The 21,257-nt window shown below is 43.9% G+C and overlaps 1 protein-coding gene across 1 annotated transcript in view; it reads left to right on the top strand.

The window, feature by feature from the left end:
* Positions 1–13,846, top strand: part of nt5dc2 (5'-nucleotidase domain containing 2) — a 75,788-nt gene extending 61,942 nt beyond the window's left edge. Inside the window, exons 11-14 of the mRNA XM_055648288.1 lie at positions 1,400–1,486; positions 5,699–5,839; positions 7,986–8,050; positions 13,218–13,846. Coding sequence (XP_055504263.1) covers positions 1,400–1,486; positions 5,699–5,839; positions 7,986–8,050; positions 13,218–13,479 — 555 coding nt within the window. The 3' untranslated portion in view covers positions 13,480–13,846. The remainder of the gene's footprint in view (positions 1–1,399; positions 1,487–5,698; positions 5,840–7,985; positions 8,051–13,217) is intronic.
* Positions 13,847–21,257: the final 7,411 nt, after the last annotated feature.

Raw genomic sequence — 21,257 nt, 5'->3', positions numbered from 1 at the left:
TCTGATTGACAATAAATTTGTGGGTGTCCCGATTGTAAGTTCCCAAAGTTGAGCAAATATTCCTTTTGGGAGACATTTGCATCACAGCTGAAAGGGAAAACTGAGGGCCCCCACTCATCCGCACTTGTCTCCTCGTCAGAAATGGTGAGAAGTAAAACTTGAGTTGAACAGGGCATGAAATAGTCAATACAGAATGATACAACCTTCGATTTTCCAGCATCTGCAGTTCCTTCTTGATTTTAGTATTTTAAGTATAGTATTTTAAAGAAACGGGCGCATATATCTTGGCTAAAATATATCTTGAAACTAAAATAGTGTCTTCACTTTCCACACTGTAATTAAAAGGTGTTTCTAATATCACCAACATTACTCACTCAATTGTTAGACTATATTCAAGGATTATAAGATTCTGACCTATGAGTACAAAGATGCTGTATCACAAAACACTACCAACAAAGTCCATTTGTCAGTTTTCAGCAGGTTTGCATCTATTCTGATTTTGGCCTCAAATGTGTGATTTTTAATTGAGCGTGTGAAAGTACAGACTTCCAGAAATAAGTAAAACGTGTTTTCCCTGGCACAAATACACTATTCGGAGAAGCAAAAATTATTTTTAAATCAGAATATTTTGCACAGTTTGGCAATTGATTTGTTGGAAGTTGGTAGCAGTAAAATCTACTTGACCTGCCTGCACTGTATTTCTTGTTTAAAGTTTTGCTGATTTTAAAATAGTAATTTCAAAGCCTTGAGCTCTTAAGCCCCAAGCAGCAGCAGCAATCTTGTTAGCATCCTGATGTTTGGTGAACAAGTTGTTATTTGGGCTGTCAGATTGTCTCATGGGAAGGTAACAAATTGGTCTTTGCACTGTATGTGTGTGAGGAGTTTGGCAGTACTCTGTGTTCCTACTCAGCCCAGCAAATCACTGTACACAGTCCACTCTATCTGCTCTCTTTATGAAAGGAAGAAGTGTATTGTCAGCATTTGTCCTCATTTTTTGCAGTCTGTAACATTTTATATTTAAATTTTTAATATCCATTTTTAATATAAAAGTTTTCTTTGGTCAAACACCGCATCAATTGACACTTTCCTTTTGAAATATTTTGATGTACATTTTAGAAATAATGTGTGGCCTTTTTTCAAAATAAGGAAGCTCCTATTTGCTCAATAAGATTAATGCATGTCCTGCCTTCTATTAACACCTATATTTACTGTAAGGTTTATTAGTTTTGATTCTAATTTATAATAGTCTTTAGTTAGTGGCTTGCATTTGGATCAACGTTCCTGTTTGCTTCATTATTCAGGAATTGTTCCACAGCTTTTGAAGGTTTGCTCCACGTTTATTAAAGTGAACTGTTCTGAAATGTCAGCCCTTGTTCATACTTGTCCTTTCAATCTGCAGGGCAACCTGTTCGACTTTCTACGATTGACTGGCTGGCGTGGATCAAAGGTGCTTTATTTTGGCGACCATCTCTACAGCGACCTGGCCGTAAGTTCAGGCATCGAGCCGTTATTTATATAACATCCACCTGCAGTGTACAAGTGGGATGCAGGGTCACTGATCCACTCGCACAGTGAACTGTGAGGGAAAGGGTTCGCACACAATAAATATATGCAGGCTGAAGTTGAGTATGTGGAAGATAGGCCTAAAATGCTGGAGTAGCAGGACAGGCAGCATCTCGGGATAGAAGGAATGGGGGACGTTTCGGGTCTGGACCCTTCTTCAGACTGAGCAGTGGTCGTGAGTCCGGAGTATGTGGACTTTCCTCCTCTACTTTTATCTCTTTTTGAAGTTGTTTTTAAAGATGGTGAGCTTTTGGGACTGCTCCCGATGAGATATAATACTGTTTAGCATCTTTTACTCTGTAGGCTGCAGGACACAGTGTGAAGTGCTATAAATCTCCGGAAGGCAGAATTGATGACAGGGATAGTTACTTGAGGGGATTCTGATATGCAGATCCACTAGCATTTGGATAGGGAAGGACTTATAAGGATAATCAGCACTGTTTTGTGTGTGGGAAATTGTATTCCTCAAATCTGCTAGCTTGTTGAACCATGGGGCTTGTGGGTCAGGCCATGGACATTGCCTGTATGGACCAACAAGGAGTTTGACATGGTTCAGCATAAGCAGCTGGTCTGGAAAGTTGGAATGCAGGGAGAGATACCTAGTTGGATGCACAATTGGCTTGATGGTTGGAAGCAAAGGGAGACGGCAGAAGGTTATTTTTTGGATTGGAGTCCTGATACTAGTGGTGTGCCAGAGGGTTCAGTGCTGGGCGCCCATTGTTGTTTGTCATCTATGTCAATAATCTGGAGGCGAATGTACAAGGCATGGTCATTAAGTTTGCAGATGATACTGGTTAGTAGACCCCCCTCGGTCATGACTGACCATGGGTGATGCATCCTGGTCGGATGCAAGCCTGGGCGATGTCATATGGAGGACAGGCTGTTGCCCATGCAGCACGTCCCCCCCTCTCCACGTCGCTGATTGATCCAAAGGAACAGCAGGGCCGTTACAGTTTGGCACGTCGCAGGAGCTGCCAGAGCGAGGTTGTAGACAACGACAAACTGCCTTAGGGGCTCCGACTCCGGATTTACTTGAGGTTTACTCCTGGAGCCTTTTCCATGACTGGATATGGCCACAAGGCAGTGGAGGTTTTAAATCAGAGTTTTCCCTCTCCTAGATGGACTGCCTTCCCAGGCTGACGAGCCCCATCTGCCCGAGACTAGTGAGGGTGGGAGCATCTACCTTCCCGTGCAGGTCTAAAGCACCTGCTCACTGCCCATAGATGAGACTAAAACTGGTCATATCATAGACAGTGACGAACGTTATCAATAATTGCCGTGTGTTCCTGATCAGATATGTCAGTGATCAGAGAAATGGCAATTGCAGTTTAATTTGGATAACTGAAGTGTCGCATTTTGGAAAGTCAAACCTGGATTGCTCTGCCAAGGACAAGAAGGGTCTGCAGAGAGTAGTGCGTTCGGCCGAACGCACTATGGGAACTTCACTCACCCCCCTGCAGGAACTATACAACAGGAGGTGCAACTCCAGAGCAAACAAAATCATGAGAGACCCCTTCCACCCCTGCAATGGACTGTTCCAGCTGCTACGGTCAGGCAAACGCCTCCGTTGCCATGCGGTGAGAACGGAGAGGTTGAGAAGGAGTTTCTTCCCAGAGGCAATTCGGACTGTAAACGCCTATCTCACCAGGGACTAACTCTACAGAACGTTTTTCCTTCCATTATTTTTCCTTCCATTATTTATTATGTAAAAGAATAGGTGTGTTATGATTGTGTTTATAATTTGTTTGGTTGTTTTGTTGTTTGTCTTTTGCACAAAAGTCCGCGAGCATTGCCACTTTCATTTCACTGCACATCTCGTATGTGTATGTGACAAATAAACTTGACTTGACTTGACTTGATAGGACTTTCACAATGAAAGGTTGGTCCTGGGAAGTGTTGTAAAACAGAGGGATCTAGGAGTCCAAATACAGAGATTCTTGAACAGACCTTTGTCATGCCGTCCTTCATTAGTCAGGTCATCGTGAATAGGAATTGAGATATTATGGTGCAGCTGTAGAAAATGATATTGAGGTTGCATTGGAGTATTGTGTACAGTTTTAGTTTGATTTTTGTTTAGTGATACAGTGTTGAATCAGGCCCTTCGGTCCACCGGGTCCGCGTCGACCAGCAATCCCCGCATATTAACATTATCCTACACACATTTTTACATTTACCAAGCCAATTTACCTACAGGAGGAAACCGAAGGTCTCGGAGAAAACCCATGCAGGTCACGGGGAGAATGTACAAACTCCGTACAGACAGCACCCGTAGTCGGGATTGAACCCGGGTCTCCATCTCTGTAAGGCAGCAACTCTACCACTGAGCTACCGTGCAGTTACCCTGCTGTAGAAACGGTGCCATTTAAACTGTAAAGAGTGTAAAACAAAAATGAGTGGAATGTTGCCAGGACTTGAGGACTCGAAGAAATCTTCCTTAATATTCCATATTTCTATAACCACAAAGAATGTTGGAAATGGCATATGTCATATGGAAAGATTGGTCTGGCTAGGATATTATTCCTTGGAATGTTGGAGAGTGAGGAGTGATCTTACAGAGGTGTATAAGGGGCATAGATAAGGTGAATGCTCACAGATTTTATTCCTAGCGAAGCGGAATCAGAAGTAGAAGGCAGGGCTTAAGGTGAGAGGGAAAAGATTTAAAAGTGACCTGAGGGCCAACTTTTTCTCACTGAGTGTGATGTTTATATGGAAATGAGTAGTCAGAAGTGCTCCAGGCAGGTACAATAACATTTAAAGGACATTTGAGAGGTAAATGGATTGGACATGTTTAACGTGTTAAAGGGTGGGTGACTGTTCATTCCTTCTCTCCAGAGGTGCTGCCTGTCCCGCTGAGTTACTCCAGCATTTTGTGTCTATTAACGGTATAAACCAGCACCTGCAGTTTATTCCGACAAAGTCTTCAGTTTTAGGTCATTACGTGGTTGTGCTTAGAGTTTGTCCTGGTGTTAAGTGATTTCAAAGGTAATATTGAACTAAAAGAAGCTGCCTTAATGCACCGATCTGAGGGAAGATATCAAGAAGCAGCAGCTTTACACGGAGGGAAGACTGCATTTATAAAACTCCTCAGATTCCATCTGTTACGAGCGCACGGCACACATTATTGGCCTTTGTGGCCATCGGTGAGTTTAGGCGAGGCAAGCCCCACAGCTTAACTGCTGTAATCTGCTGCCAGTGGACTGTAATTAATGCACAACATGATGCTGCTGCAGACGCCGCCTGCTGTGTGTGCGGCTGATCATGTGCCAGCAGCTTTCAGCCCTTTCGTTCGGATAAACTGGGTCACAATTGACATTGCAAACAGAAACTGGCAAGGACACTTTCATGGATTTTGAGTTAATTTGCTAGCCTTCATTTTTCATAAGGCAAATTTATTATCTGTTCTAAATTTGAAAATTAATTCATTTAAAGACATGCATTTATTTACTTGGCAGTAAATCCCACAGTCTTTGTGCTTGCTGGAATATGGAGTATTCAGGATGATGTTTATGATACTTTGTCAATGTGTAGTTCAGGATACACAAAAATGCTGGAGAAACTCAGCGGGTGCAGCAGCATCAATGGAGCGAAGGAAATAGGCAACGTTTTGGGTAGTTCAGTTCAGTTTAGTTTATTGTCGCGTGTGAAGAGGTACAGTGAAAAGCTTTTATTGTGTGCTAACCAGTCAGTGGAAAGGCAATGCATGATTACAATCAATGCAATTACAGTGTATAGATAGATACATGATAAGGGAATAACATTTAGTGCAATGTAAAGCCAGCAAAGAATGTATTTACCTACTTTGTCAATGTATTCTCATTTTCAGTGATAAAGAATGGCTCCATCTTGACTGTATTTTGATGCAAGCTCCCCATGAAATGTGTGACCATTGGGCACTTCAGAGCTTCAATCCAAAATACTGAAATGGGACTTAATTATATTCACTTTCTGATTTCTCAAGGGTCTTGCTGCAGCTGATTCTGCCAATGTTCTTCTTCCCACTGGTGCATTGCAATCCCACTCACTTTATTTGGAATTAATTTAAAGTGTATGAACTTAGCTTCTGTGATCTGATCATGCCTGGCACCCAAATGCAAGGTCTGGGACTATAAGCCATATTTTCTTTTACGATCGATAGGACCTAATGCTTCGTCATGGCTGGAGGACAGGAGCGATTGTACCAGAATTGAAGACGGAAATCGGCATTATTAACACTGAGCAGTTTACACACGGGCTGACCTGGCTACAGGCTCTGACTGGGCTTCTAGAGAGGCTGCAGGTAATGTCGCCTTATGTACTCTGATTCATGTGAATTCTGTAAAGCTCTTCATTTTGAAAGGTACCTTTGTTCACATTTCATCTTCCTATTATCTTGCATTGTAGTAGGGGGGCATTTGACCCTTTGGCCTATGCTTGTTCCCAGAGTAACCGTATCAGTACCATCTCCTGCAACCTATTCTTGCCCACATGCTTGACATCTCCACACACTTAGTTTAGTTTAAAGATACACCGCAGAAACAGACCATTCGGCCCATCGAGTCCATGCTGACCAACGATCCCTGTACACTAGCACTATCCTACGCACTAGGGACAATTTACAATTTTTACCAAAGCCAAGTAACCTACAAATCTGTACATCTTTAGAGTGTGGGAGGAAAACGGAGCACTGGGAGATAACCCAGGCAGCAACAGGGAGAACATACAAACTCCAGGGGTAGTTCAGTGGCCAATGAAATTTGCCAACCAATATGCCTTTGGGGTGTGGACAGTGACCAGGAACCATGTGTTCATGGGAGAACCTGCAAACTCCACTTAACTAGCACCAGATGTCTGGATTGAACTCAGACTGCTGGAGTTGAGGAGCAGCATAACCTACTGCAACACTACAGTGCTCGGAGTCCTGCTCTGAGGATTCAGGGTTGTTATTTCCCTCGACTCGTTGTAAAATTTGCATTCACTTCATCAGGAAAGTACAGTTTGATTCCCAATTTACACAACAGGGGCAGCATGGTGGTGCAGCGGTAGTTGCTGCCATAGCATCGGAGACCTGAGTGATCGGAGATCCTGACTACGGGTGCTGTCTGTATGGAGTTTGTACGTTCTCTCCATAACCTGCGTGGGATTTCTCCGGGAGTTCCAGTTTCCTCCCACACTCCAAAGACTTACAGGTTTATAGGCTAATTGGCTTGGTATGATTCTAAATTGTGTGTAGGATAGTATTAGTGTGCGGGAATCGCTGGTGGCCGAAGGGCCTGTTTCCGCTCTGTATTTCTAAACTGAACTAAAAAAAAACTAACTAAAAAATGCCGTAAATAATTTGAAACACCTTGCATTTAAGCTGACAAATCAAATTTGGGTTTTGGTCTCCAAAAATGCCGGACATTATTGCCATAAATAGTGCAGAAACACCAGACTGATTCCTGGGATGTCAGGACTGTCTTATGAAGCTGACAAAATTTAGGAGATTGAGAGAGGACTTATAGAAACTTACAAAATTCTTAAGGGTCTAGATGCAGACCCGAAAACGTCAGGACAAGGGGTCACAGCTTAAGGATAAGGGGGAAATCTTTAAAACTGAGAAAGAAGAACTGCAGAGAGTGTGAATCTCTGGAACTCTCTGCCACAGAGGGTAGTCGAGGTCACAGTTCATTGGCTATATTTAAGAGGGAGTTAGATGTGGCCCTTGTGGCTAAGGGGATCGGAGGGTATGGAGAAAAGGCAGGTACGGGATCCTGAGTTGGATGATCAGCCATGATCATATTGAATGGCGGTGCAGGCTCGAAGGGCCGAATGGCCTACTCCTGCACCTAATTTCTATGTTTCTATGAAGAAGGGTCTCGACCCAAAACGTCACCCATTCTTTCTCTCCAAAGATGCTGCCTGTCCCGCTGACTTACTCCACCATTTTGTGTCTACCTTCGATTTAAACCAGCATCTGCAGTTTTTTCCCTGCACAATTATCAAAGTGACATCATTTCTTTAAAAACTGTACTTTGTGGAACAGCATCGATGTCCAGCTGTATTCTGAGTCGTGGTTTAAATGTTTTCACTAATTCAAAAATAATCTTTCATGGTATAATACGAAGACTAATAGTAAATAGAACACTTTAGAACATTCAGTGAGATTAGAATTTGCAGTATCCACCTGATCTTGAATTGCCTTCACCATGTTCCATGATTATGCTTCAGATTTCAATGCTGCTAATTGATTAATTACTTGATCACCTCTAATTTATCTCTTCATGCATAAATTTACGGAAGTCAATTTATTTTCAGTCACTGTTCTAAGCAGCATTGCCATGGCGATGAAATAAAGCGGTTTAATTGATGTCGCAACTGAAATGCAAATACATTGGTACATTAGAAAAAATGCTATGAATTCACTACTATCTCTGGGACTCTCTCACAATGTATTGTACCAACAGGTTTACCAGGATGAAGATTCCATGCAAGTGCTTCAGGAATGGATAAACGAGAGACAAGAATTAATGTAAAGTATATTTTTAGTTTTGCCATTATCAGCTTTGTCTTGTGTCCTGTCTAAAAGCCTCAGTCCACTAATCCTAGTGTTTTTAATAGACTGGATAATCTGCCGCAGATTTAGATGGTGATGCAAATGATGGTGTGATTCAGTTCAAAGAGAATGTGGGTTTTTTTTTAACGGCATCTGAGATTAAGTATTTTGTTAGCCCAGAGGTTTTGAAATTAGGTACGTTGCTTCCGGAATTTAGTTTAGTTTAGAGATTAGAGATACAGCACAGAAACGGGCCATTCGGCCCAGCGAGTCCATGCCGACCAGCGATCCCTGCACAGTAACACTATCTTACACACACTAGGGACAATATACCAATCCAATTTACCTACAAATCTGTACGTCTTTGGAGTGTGGGAGGAAACGGAAGATTTCTGAGAAAACACACGCAGGTCACAGGGAGAACGTACAAACTCCATACAGACAGTACCCATAGTTGGGATCGAACCTGGGTCTCCAGCGCTGCAAGTGCTGTAATGCAGCAACTCTACCGATGCGTCACCGTGCCATGGCAGTCATGATTTCATGGAATAATGAAGGCTTGATGAATCATTTAAGATGGGCACAAAAAGCTGGAGTAACTCAGTGGGACAGGCAGCATCTCTGGAGAGAAGGAATAGGTGACGTTTCGGGTCGAGACCCTTCTTCAGACTGGTAGTTCAGTCTCGGCCCAAAACGCCACCTATTCCTTTTCTCCAGAGATGCTGCCTGACCTGCAGAGTTACTCCAGCATTTTGTGTCTATCTTTGGATTAAACCAGCATCTGCAGTTCCTTCCTACACAGGTGAATAATTTACCTGGTATTCCTTCATCAGTACAAACAGGATGTCCCCAAATCGTGCAGTAATCTTCTTGCAAGGTGTGTAAACAGACTCTCGTGTAGGTTGGTTTTTGCGTCTTTATTAAGGTCACGTTGCCTCGATCCCACCAGCTGAGTTCAGCATCTGCCAATGGTTCATTGCATGAGGAATTGGCAGCCATGGTTTCAGGGTATAATGAAGACTTGACAGGTGAATCAGTTAAGATAGGCACAACAAGCTGGAGTAGCTCAACGGTTTTAGCACCAACACGTTTCCTCCATGCAACCTGCTGAGTTCAGCCTCTGGTAGCGGTCGAGGTTAACAGTGGAAGGGGTGAGCACTTAGTGGCTGGCTGGCTGACGAGGTGGGTCTAAAAGGGAGGAGAAACAATGTACCTGGGAGAGAGAGTCCCTTGGAGAAGTTGATCATGGTTTCTGCTCTGATTATTTTCCTTTTCTATAGCACTGTGTTTACAGTGAAGAGGCTCTTGGAAGCCGACTGTGGTGAACTTGATGGTTTAAAAAAAGTTGCAACTGTTTTCAGGGAATTTCACAAAAGCAACAGGATCTTGTTTTCTATTAAACCCCACCATTTCCCTCGCCCAATGCCAATTATTTGAAGTATTGTCGGATAATTCAGACCAGACGATCACACTTTGCCTCGCAATCATTGATTTCTAGGCTAATGTTGCAAACACTGGATGCAACAAGCACCAATTGTTGTTAAAATGTTAGAAATGTTTAGGATCTCCTGACTGCCAACCATACCATCTAACAGTCGATAGCGCAGTCAAATGGTGCGCAGACAACAACCTCCAGCTTAATACTTCAAAAACCTTAGAAACTATCATAGATTTCAGATGCAAACAAAACCACAAACCCCCGGTCCATGTCAACTCCCACCCCATAACCTCCACAAACTCATTTAAGTTTCTAGGCACCTATATCTGCAATAATCTAAAATGGCACATCAATGCAGACCACGTCATCAAAAAAGGTCAACAACGCCTATATTTCCTCAGACAGCTCAAAAAGTTCAGGGTCCATAAACACCTCCTGGTCCCTTTCTATCAATCAATCATTGAAAGCATCATCACCTCCTCAATCACAGTCTGGTACGGAAACACTGACAGTCACTCACTACACAGATTACAGCGCATTGTCTGCAAGGCCTCCAGGATCATCAACTCCCCCCTCCCCTCAATCCATTCCATTTATCTCCAACGTACCTCAAAACGGGCAATAAAGATCATCTTGGACCCCTCCCATCCAGCAAACCACATCTTCCAGTCTCTCCCTTCAGGGAGGCGCCTCAGGTCACTTGCTACAATATCCACCCGCTTTAAAAACAGTTTCTTCCCCTCAGCAATAACAACACTCAATTCCCCCCAATAATCAGACAATAATATGACTTTTGATGTATACAGTGTCTTGTCTATGGTCTTTGTCTGTTTTTTGCACTATGTATTGTTGGTGAGATTTGTGATTTGTGATGTGGTATGGATGCACTTTATTACTGTGATCTGTGTTGTTATTAGTGTTAATGTGACTAAAGCAGTGTACCATCATGTACCGAACCCAAATACCACCAACCCTGGTTGCGTGGAAAATAAAAATTCAATTCTATTCTATTCTATATCAACTCCCCTTCCCATACTGTCCTTTCTGTCCTGGGCCTCCACTATTGCCAGAGTGAGGCCACACTTGAATTGGAGGACTAACACCTCATATTTCGCTTGGGTAGCTTGTAACCCAATGGTATCCCACATTTGAAGTAACTTCATCCTGCACTCCCTCCCCGCCTCTCCTTGTTCCAGCATAGTTCTTTTACCAGTTCCACAGTTCTCCACATTGTACCTCATGAGATTCCACCTTCCCTGGTCCTTTCTCCTCTTCAGCTCTTCACCTCCCCCCCTTCCCCCCCCCCCCCTTTTCAGTCTGAAGAAGGGTCTCGACCCCAAACGTCCCTCATCCTTTTTCTCCAGAGATGCTGCCTGACCCGCTGGGTTACTCCAGCACTCTGTGTCTATCTTTACAGATCAATGTTCTTTTGCAAGCCTCCATCTTTGCTCAATGCAGGAGGCAGCGGACTCTGAGGGGCACGGCTTCAGTGCAGCGTCCGGAGCTGTCACGTGTGTTAGAATCTGGATCACGCGTTTTGAATGTCGATCACGCGTTTTGAATCTCGATCACGCGAACAGTCTCTGCATTCCAGTGGTGACTAAATTGGCAGCCTCTCAATGTAGAATGAGCCCAGCTTTTCTGTGGCAGTGAGGAATTTGCACACAGCAGCTATCTGAATCAGCGCCACAATGAGACGTTAAAACTGTGTTTGACGGAGACGTAAAACTTAAAACTCATGATTGCCATTTTATTTTAAAAAGGCCAATTTAATAAACGAGTTTATTCCACACACAAAAAAAAACTATCCTAAGCATTTAATCTCACATGAGTGTTTGAAAATATGATGCACTGTGACACAGTGGTGGAGTAACTCAGCGGGTCAGTCGGCATCTCTGGAGGATGCGGACAGGCAAGGCTTTGGGTCATGACCTTTCTTCAGACTCTAAACTATTTCCTCTGTTTTCACCTTGCCCTATCCCTGCACAGTTGAGAACTATAAAAAGCTCTTGCCAGTTCTTGGCTGAAAACTGACATTTCCCCACAAGTAGAATGTGAAGGTTTCTCAAACGTGATCATTACAAGGGGCCTGTGGACATGCCTGTGCCTAACTGCATCATTTGTGACCACCAGTCAGATGAGATGTTCAGCCAGAGATGCTGCCTGACCCGCTGAGTTACTCCAGTTTTTTTTGTGTGTCATCCACCCTGACGGGTAAATAATAAACTGCTGGAGGATGTTTTGCCTGTTCTATTTTTATTCAAGGTCTCCCAATGTCCTGGCCCATGTTTTATCTCTCGATTAACAGCATGCCGTTTGTTCATCTGATTGCCACTTTGTAGTTTAGATGGGCACAATCCCATAGTTTACAAAGGACTACACTTCAAAGAGTCAATTATTCACTAATAAAGGGGGGTTAGGGTGGGGGAAAGGCTAACAAACAAGACTATGTAAATGGAAGTTATTTTCTTTGCTTTGATCATTGACGACTGCAGCAATTCTTGATCATGTAACCAAGGAAATGTACATGGAGAACACGGCAGCTCCATATTAACAAGCACGGCTTGTGAGGGTTTAGTGGGACAACTGATCCACTGTTGCATTTTGTGGTATCATGCATGGCCAGCGAGTACAGTAATCTGCCTCAAACAGTGCTGAGTCAGAGAAGTTGGCTAGGGTGCCTGATACAAATAACACTGTGATCACAGGCACACTCTACAGGTTGCTGTTTTGCAGATTGTACGGCAGGCCTTTTGACTTTTTCATACAATAACTGGTGTAGCGTGAAATATTATTTGAATTGGAATAAAGACAGGGATTCACCATAAAGATGCTGACACATACTTCTCAACTGCTACGTGAACTAATACTGGAAGAGGATTCTCTCATTTACTGAAGAATTTGCATGTTCCTAAAACATTAAATTCTAGGAGCAGAATGAGGCTATTTGACCAATCATGTTTACCCCCCCATTCAATCACGATGGATCTATCTTTCCTTCTCCACCCCATTCTCCTGCCTTCTCCCCATAACCCCTGCCCCCTTTACTAATCAAGAATCTGCCAATCTCCGCCTTAAAAAAATATTAATTGTCTATAATAATAATAATAATAATAATGGATGGGATTTATATAGCGCCTTTCTAGATACTCTAGGCGCTTTACATCGCATTATTCATTCACTCCTCAGTCACACTCGGTGGTGGTGAGCTACTTCTGTAGCCACAGCTGCCCTGGGGCAGACTGACGGAAGCGTGGCTGCTAATCTGCGCCTACAGCCCCTCCGACCACCACCAATCACCCGCACACATTCACACAGTAGGTCTCCAGAAATCTACAGATTCCCTACACAGATCTGACTAGAAATTCCTCCTCATCTCCTTTCTAAAGTTACGTCCTTTTATTCTGAGGCCTGTGGTCCTAGACTCTTCCACTAGTGGAACCATCCTCTCCACATCCACTCTATCCCGGCCTTTCACTAATCGGTAAGTTTCAACAAGATGTTTGTTGGCCGATGATGAGGGAATCGGATTAATAACAAGTGTTATGAAATTGAACATCTCTAGTGGCAAATTGTAGTGTTAAATCATGGGTTCTACTTAATGGGTCTGGCACTGGCTTAAATTCAGTCAATAGGAGCTTAGAGAAGGAGACTGTGATGGAATGGAAAGAGGTTTTTTTTAATTTTTCCTAAATTGTATTTTAGGTCTCTGACAAAGAACTTGTTCAACCCCCAGTTTGGCAGCATTTTCAGGACACACCACAACCCCACCTACTTTTCCCGAAGATTGTGCCGCTTCTCCGACATCTACATGTCGTCTGTCAGCTGCCTCCTGAACTATGACACCACCTACACCTTCTATCCTAGACGCACCCCCTTGCAGCACGAAGCACCCCTCTGGATGGACCAACTCTGCACTGGCTGCATGAAGACTCCCTTCCTGGAAGAGATGGTGCACATACGATAAACTCCACTGGGTCTCGTCCGACGTTTTATTTGGAGCAAGGCATTCCTACCTCCTGTACCACGAGAGGTCATGCTGCAGGTGGGATGTTTCTTTGAAGAAGCGTGATTGAACATTTAAATGGAAAACGACCCTGGTCGGATTATTAGATGGATGTGCTCTAAACAATGAGATTGAAATGGTAGTGACTTGTGTTGTTATCCCTTTTCCACCATAGTGTGTTCCACTTGATGTCGTTGCTGGCTGTGATCTCCTCTTTATAATTGTGCTGTCTGTAGATTTTATGGGCAGATTGAGAACAGTTTGAGATCTAAACAGACAGGCTACAACATTGCTCCATATTAAATGGATTCCAGATTTTTCCAGATAACTGCATGCGTGGCAATTTTGTCCATTTGTTACTGCTGACTGTTGCGATTCCAGGCATTTCACTTAGGGTTACAAAAGTACAAAATGATCACAGCGGGGTTGTTAATCTTCAAAACATTCTCAGGCTTGCAAAGATTAATATAAGTGCTCTTGCTCCTTGTGAAAGCTGCACTTAAAATGCTGCAGTGGTACTATTTGAGGATATTAATTTTGATGTGTCTTGATTAAATTGGGCTAGCTGAAAGGAAAACAAAATCTTAAAAGTGTTTCATTCAATGTATTTGTAGATCGTGTTGTGTTCTAGGATACGACCGGAAAGTTAAAGCAAATTGGGTGGGTGAAAAGATTTTTTTTAACTTCAAACAATAGCAACATGTGCATCAACTGTTCACAAGATCCCAGTTAGATTGCCAGCTTTCCCGTTTCCCTGAGACTAAAGTAAATGAAACCATTTTGAATTGTTACGAAAGCCAATTCACTTCAAGATTAACTTTTTAAAAACTGTACAAAGCCCATCATTCCTCATCTAATAGACATAAACATCCTATATGTCACTGTTAATATCCTGTCTGGATCATCTTCTGGGTTCTGAGAATTATATATTACAGATGGGCAAGATTATATCCTGGGGATATGTTGCAGTATAAACACATCTGCCTATCTCAGCAATTGGTTCAATTATAAATCACTACAATTATCACTTATTGGTCACTAGAGGAGTTTCAGTGTAAAAGTAATCGAAACCAGATTGGTGCTGCACCTGCCACAGCGTGTGAGCGTGGAGTTTGGATAATGTCTTCTTGGTTCTTGGTTTCTTGGTCCTCCAAAATATTCCAAATGGAATTCAAACTGGAGTTTAAATTGATGCAACATAGGCAGACAAATGTACTCCTGAGATGCATGCGTTTAGCTTGGAGAAAACCCTGTACGGCTCATTAAAGTTTAGGTCTATGATTGTCACATGTAGCCAGATACAGTGAACGACTTTGTTTTGTATGCGGTCCAAATACATCAGATATACCATGCATAGACACAAACAGTTCAAACTCGAGTACAATAGTTAGCTCAAAGAGGAAGATCAGAGGGCAGAGTTTAGCTCTCAGTATTGGCACTTCAATTCCTTGGACAAAGTCCAATGTGCTCAATTGCGTAGAGGTGAATCGAACAGCACCTTGACCTATGGAAGGGCTGCTCAGATGCCTGATGAGGAAGGGGGGAAGTAGCTGTTCCTGAGTCAGGTTGTATGTGCTGTCAAGCTTCTGTACCTTCTGCCAGATGAGAGAACAAGGAATGACCGGGGTGGGGCAAGTCTTTGAATATGTTATCTTGTTTTCCAACACATTGTAAAGTGTGGATGGAATCAGTGGTGGGGAGTCTGGTCTGTGTGACTGACTGGCCTACATCTGCATCTCTCTGCAATTTCTTGCCGTATTGTCAGACCTAGTCACAAACCAAGCAAATAATAATAATGAAGAAGTTTATCGGCCAAGTATTCACATACAAGGAATTTGCCTTGGTGCTGCGCCCGCAAATGACAACGACATACAGTGACAGTGAGGAATGACTCCTAAAACATAAAACATTAAACAGCCCACACAGCCCACACTGCAGCAGCAGCAGCAGCCCCACTGCAGGCAGCCCCACTGCAGCAGCAGCAGCCCCACTGCAGGCAGCCCACACTGCAGGCAGCCCCACTGCAGCAGCAGCAGCCCCACTGCAGGCAGCCCCACTGCAGCAGCAGCAGCCCCACTGCAGGCAGCCCCACTGCAGCAGCAGCAGCCCCACTGCAGCAGCAGCAGCCCCACTGCAGCAGCAGCAGCCCCACTGCAGGCTGTGATGTGATGCAATCTGACAGCATGCTTTCCATGGTGCTTCTGTGACTGTTTGTAAGAGTCACCGGAAACATGCCGGATTTCCTCAGTCTCCTCCGGAAATAGAGGCTGTTTGGCTCCTTGGCAGCTTGCATCAACGTGGTTGGTCTATGACAGATCATTGGTAATATTAATGTCATATTATTGGTAATATTAACATCAAGGAAGCTCCCAACCATTTCCACATCACCACAATTGATGCTGACTGGATGTTTAAGAAGGATCTGCAGATGCTGGAGAATCGAAGGTAGACAAAGTGCTGGAGAAACTCAGCGGGTGCAGCAGCATCTAAGGAGCGAAGGAAATAGGCAACGTTTCGGGCCGAAACCCTTCTTCATGTAATGCACCATGCTTCCTGAAGTCGATAACTCCAGACATCAAATTCTCCAATTTTAGGTGCTTAACCCCCCCCCTCCCCACCCCACCCCCACTTTTTTCCTCCACCCCTCCCCCCTACCCCGCCTGGCCTTGCACCCATTTAGATTTTTGGCGTTTGGAGATAAAGGCCCACTGAGTCCAGGCCGACCATTTATCACACGTACACTAGGTCCATGTTATCCCACTTTTGTGTTTTACGAATTAACCAACAAAATTGCACGTCCTTGTGAGGAAACCGGAGCACCCAGAGAAAACCCACATGGGGGAATGTACAAACGCCACACGGATAGCATCCGTAGTCAGGATTGAACCCAAGTCCCAGGCACTGAGGTTGCAACTCTACCGCTGTGCTACTCTACTGCCAGTAATTTCTCCCCTTCCCCTTCCATCTAAATTCCTTCCATTGAATTTGCACCTATCCATATCTCGCGTTTTTGTCTTTACATCTCTGGCTGTTGTCCAACCACCTGTCTATCAAAAACCCGGCCCAAGGCGTCACCTATCAATGTTCTCCAGAAATCCTGCTTGACCTGCGGAGTTACTCCAGCACCTTTTTTAAACCAACATCTGCAGTTCGTTTTGTCCCAATAACTAGCACATTCATCTTGCTGATATTGAGGGAGTGGTTTGTGTCCTGATACCATGTCATGAAGTTCTCCATCTCCCTCCTTGTATATCATCTTGACATTGTCCATGATGTGGCCCGCCACAATGATGTGTCTCCAAAGTTTAAGATAGAATTAGAGGCAAATTTGGTCGTGCAGTCATAAGTGTAGAGGAAGTATAGTAGGGGACCGAGAATGCATCCTTGTGAGGCACTGGTGTTGGGAGTCGTTGTGGAGATGGTCTCCCCTCATTGTCTATCTTCATCGAGGTCTGTGGGTCAGAAGGTCCAGGAGCTATTGGCAGAGCGGGGAACTAACTCTTGGATCCTGGGGTCTGGAGATGAGTTTGGATGGAATTATTGTGTTGATGAAACTGGAGTCTAACGTTGTTATCCAGAGATGAAGGTCAGGCAACATCTCTGGACAAAAGGAATAGGTGATGTTCTGGGCCCAGATCCTTCTTCAGACCTTTAAGTCTAAAATATTTTGTTTTGGTGGCTAAAATTTGTGACTGGCCTTCCATTAAGAAAGGGTGACAAAGTTAGTTCTTGGAAGGAAAGTATTAGTGATGTTACGAAAGTGGCCGTGTGAAACAAACTGAAATGTGGCATGGATTTGTTGATGCACTCTGGTGGGATCAAACAGCTAAGACATTGTGTGACTGTAAGTACAGGAAGAGCAGTACAAGGACTGGTGTGTGACTAGACCTGCCTCCACTGCCCTAGAAAGCACAGGCCTCGGAACACATTGCTGCACTGAGCTGGAGGTAGGAGAGGGGCTCCTTGCAAATCTTCAGAGAATAGGTTCCTCTTGGGTGTCAGATTTGCTGTCTGTCTGCCATTTGTTTCCAGTGACACTGCACTTCTGGGTATAATAGTGTAGATAGCAAAGAGATGACCAGGTGAATGTAATGCAACAAAATCCTCTGGTCATGAGAAGGAGCTGGCTTTCCAGCAAAGCTCACACTTGATGAACCCTTTGACTGGAGCAGATTGCAGGTTGATGCCACCATTAAAAGCTGCTCATCTGCACATGCTTTGCATCGGATATCATTTCAGCAGGGAGGTTCCAAGTGAATGGATTGGGAGTTTCCACACACGGCATGGGAGTTGGCATGACGTGGGTACGAGCACAAACACGCATTTATTACACACACATGAAGTGAAAGCTTCGATTTGTTTTATTGTGTTGTCCTGCACAGCTCTATAAAGTAAACGCAATACAAGACGAGTGCGAACTAGCTGAACGTGTGGTTCCAGCATTTCACAATGAAACCTTGTAAGGATTAGAGTCTTATAGCATGGAAACAGGCCCTTCGGCCCAACTTGCCCACACCAACCAATGTGTCCCATCTACACTAGTTCCACCTGCCTGCGTTTGGCCCATCTCCCTCTAAACCTGTCCTATCCATGTACCTATTCGGATGTTTCTTAAACCTTGCGATGGTATCTGCCTCAACCAATTCCTCTGGCAGCTTGTTCCATTCACTATGTGAAAAGATTGATGCTGAAATTAAAAAATATATATTGATGATTCAAATGATCAGGAATTATACAGCAGTTCTTAATGTATTTGTGAATCTAGTTTCTCTGTACAATACTGTGTGGGCATTACTTTTCTCCTCTGAAACCTTTGCTTTTGGCTCAACACTTGATACTGCTTCCAGTAAGGTGTGCATGCCTACATTGAAATAGCCCTAATCAAACTCATAGTCTGCTCGCTGTGTGTTTGAGTGTGATGCTTTTAGTTCCTCTTCTTGCCTTGTCACTATTTTTCATAGAGTTGATTGCACAATCGTCCTGTAACGCCTCTGCCCTTCTCACTTACCCAGCAGGGTAGGACCAGACTGCCTCCACCCGATTCCACCCTTTGATCTAGTTTAACCCTGCTGCGATTTCTGTGCAACTCCCTTGACAACCCTGGGAGTCCCCGAGTGTGTTCTCACAGTCGCGATGCAAAGGGGCAGCAAACTAGATGTTGGCCTCTGGGAAGAGCCATCAGACAGTGGGATTCTAATTGATGTGAGGTGACCCGTTACCATGGTGCAGAGGAGAGCACTTGAAATGGGGGAGGGGCAGAAGCTGTTCGAAGAAAAGGGAGCTTGTGTAGAAAAAGCAGAGCTCAGCAAATCCCGACGTGGAAATATCAGGCGTCCATTTTCATTCATGGGTTACGCACTGAATATTAATAACGCAGCGAATGCCATCTCAACCTGTTCTGGCAAGCCTCGTTAGTTAAATTACCTTCTTTTGTCTGTGTGCATGTATAATCAAAAGCTCTCATTTTGAATTGCATTTGGCTGGGGTTATTTTGTTTTTTGCTTTTGGTAATTTGCTTTTATATTGAGTTAACTTCTACACACAATTGAACTAACTAAAACTATTCCGTGTTGTTCTGATATTACCTCCTGAGCACTATATTTCTCTTCCTGTAGTATCTTTTAACCTCTCCTGGCACAGCCAGAGCTTGTGACCTACAGGACTTCCCATTGGCAAGTTGATCTTCATGTGGTTAATACTAGATGCTGGCAGTCAATGGGGTATCATTACAAAGATGCCCCATTTTGGTTTCTTTTTTTCATGTGCAGCTTGCACCAGGGACTGAACCCTCTTGGGCTTTTCCTTGTCTTGTTCTCCTGCAGTTCTTGTAGTCTGGCACCCAAGGTAGACCCCCCCCCCCACTCTCTCTCCCCAGCAGAGAACCAGTGATAGAGGATGGGCCTTGTTGAGTGGACTGTACACTAGCAATAGCTGTTTGAGGACATTGCTCCAAAATAATAAGAAGCAGAACGCTTCCTTTAAAAGGAATATTGACTAACATTTCTACATATGCTGTATTTATTCTGAAATTTAAATAATCTTAGCAATTTGGGGGAAAGAGACACAAAGTGCTGGAATAACTCAGCTGGTCAGGCAACATCCTTGGACAACATGGCTAGGTGATGTTTTGGTTCAGGTCCCTTCTTCTGATCTTGCCAACTCCTAAACTTGACGTGCCAATGCTTAACCTTGGGGAATTGGCCTCGCCGATAGGAGTTAGCATGTTGGTACACAAAAATGCTGGAGAAACTCAGCGGGTGCAGCAGCATCTGTGGAGCGAAGGAAATAGGCGACGTTTCGGGTTGTTGTTGTTTTGTATAATTGTGACAATTTTGTGGCAGTATGGTATAGAGCATATTGAAATGAGGAAATGTTCCACTTGTAGCGGGGACTCGCAGGAGTCCAGCCAAGAATTAGTCGATCAAACGTATTTATTACTATTTCCGTGCTGCTTCCTACTCCAACAAAGTGCACGGGCGTTACCCGACCTTAAATACCCAGGGGCCAGGCCCCGTGACCCTACGCCTCCCACGCTCAACCCCTCCCCCCTGAGCCGAGGGTTCACTGTGCCCCTGTTCTAGCCACCAGGTGCTGCCACACACTTAATATGAGATTTCAATCCAGTTAATAAAACACAGCCAGACCCCAACCTGAACCACATTCATCCAGCAATATTAAAGGATCCATAACAAAAATGTGAATGATTTTCCAAGTTTAGGCAGCATTAGGCAGCAAGCAGCAGAGTGAATGCATCTTTCATCTGGTGCCTGTGTGATCAACAGTACTCGGCCTCCACAGATAACAAAAATCACTAGAATTCACAGCTCACACCTCGAGTCCTACATGGAATGAGGACTTGGGCTGAAAGGAAAGAATTTGAAGGGTCATGGAGCAAAAGCGGGGTGATGGGACCTGAAGAGATGTACTTCCATGGATGCCGGTACCTTCTAGACAAAACGAAACTCCTTCCATTCTGCAGCTCAGTGGTTCTAATGGTAGGAGTTGTAAAGCAGTGATCAGCATGAGGAGTTGGATGGGCACACAAGCTGGAGTGATTGGATGGGTAATGAAGACAGCACTCTCATCCATCCCATGAATAAAAAGGGGAGTGGGAGTGGGGTATTCAGGTAATCTGTCTTCAGTGAGAAGCACAGGGTGAGGTTCAGGCTTGATGGAAGCTTGAGACGGGCATTGCCATAAAAGAACCACTTGTAGACAGCCCAGTCATTCTAATGGAAATGTGTTGAAAGCAAAGCTAATGTGAGACCTCTACTGTTCCAGATAAAAAGGTGCTGCTGTGGTGGTTGATATCTGGAAATCTTTACAACATTGAGCTGTTAACCTGCCACATTTTGTTTAAAGCCATTACCAATGAGTCCTACCCCTATAGGAATCCACGCAGCTGTTGCTTGTTGTTGCCTTCGATTCAAATCATGGCCTGTAACCTGCTCATGTTGTACACTCTGGATCAAAGGACCACAGTGAAAACATATTGATTAATGCATTTTGGATAATGTTTCTGAGAAAGTAACAGCCCTACACTATTGGAAATTTACAGAGGAATCGGGAATGGAGCGGCATTGACGATTGTGGTTTATGTTTGGTAGTAGTATAATTTATTGAGCATCTTTTGAAGAATGTACTTTAGATTAGATTTACCGTTTTGTATGCGCCAGTTGTATCAATCCATAACTTAACGTACAGTAAATTTGTCTATGAAGGTGAATCCCAGTGAGTGG

The sequence above is a fragment of the Leucoraja erinacea genome, chromosome 16, assembly GCF_028641065.1.
Source record: "Leucoraja erinacea ecotype New England chromosome 16, Leri_hhj_1, whole genome shotgun sequence".
NCBI lineage: Eukaryota > Metazoa > Chordata > Chondrichthyes > Rajiformes > Rajidae > Leucoraja > Leucoraja erinaceus.
Note: the sequence above shows the minus strand (reverse complement) of the source record. Positions and strands in the feature narration are given on the sequence as shown.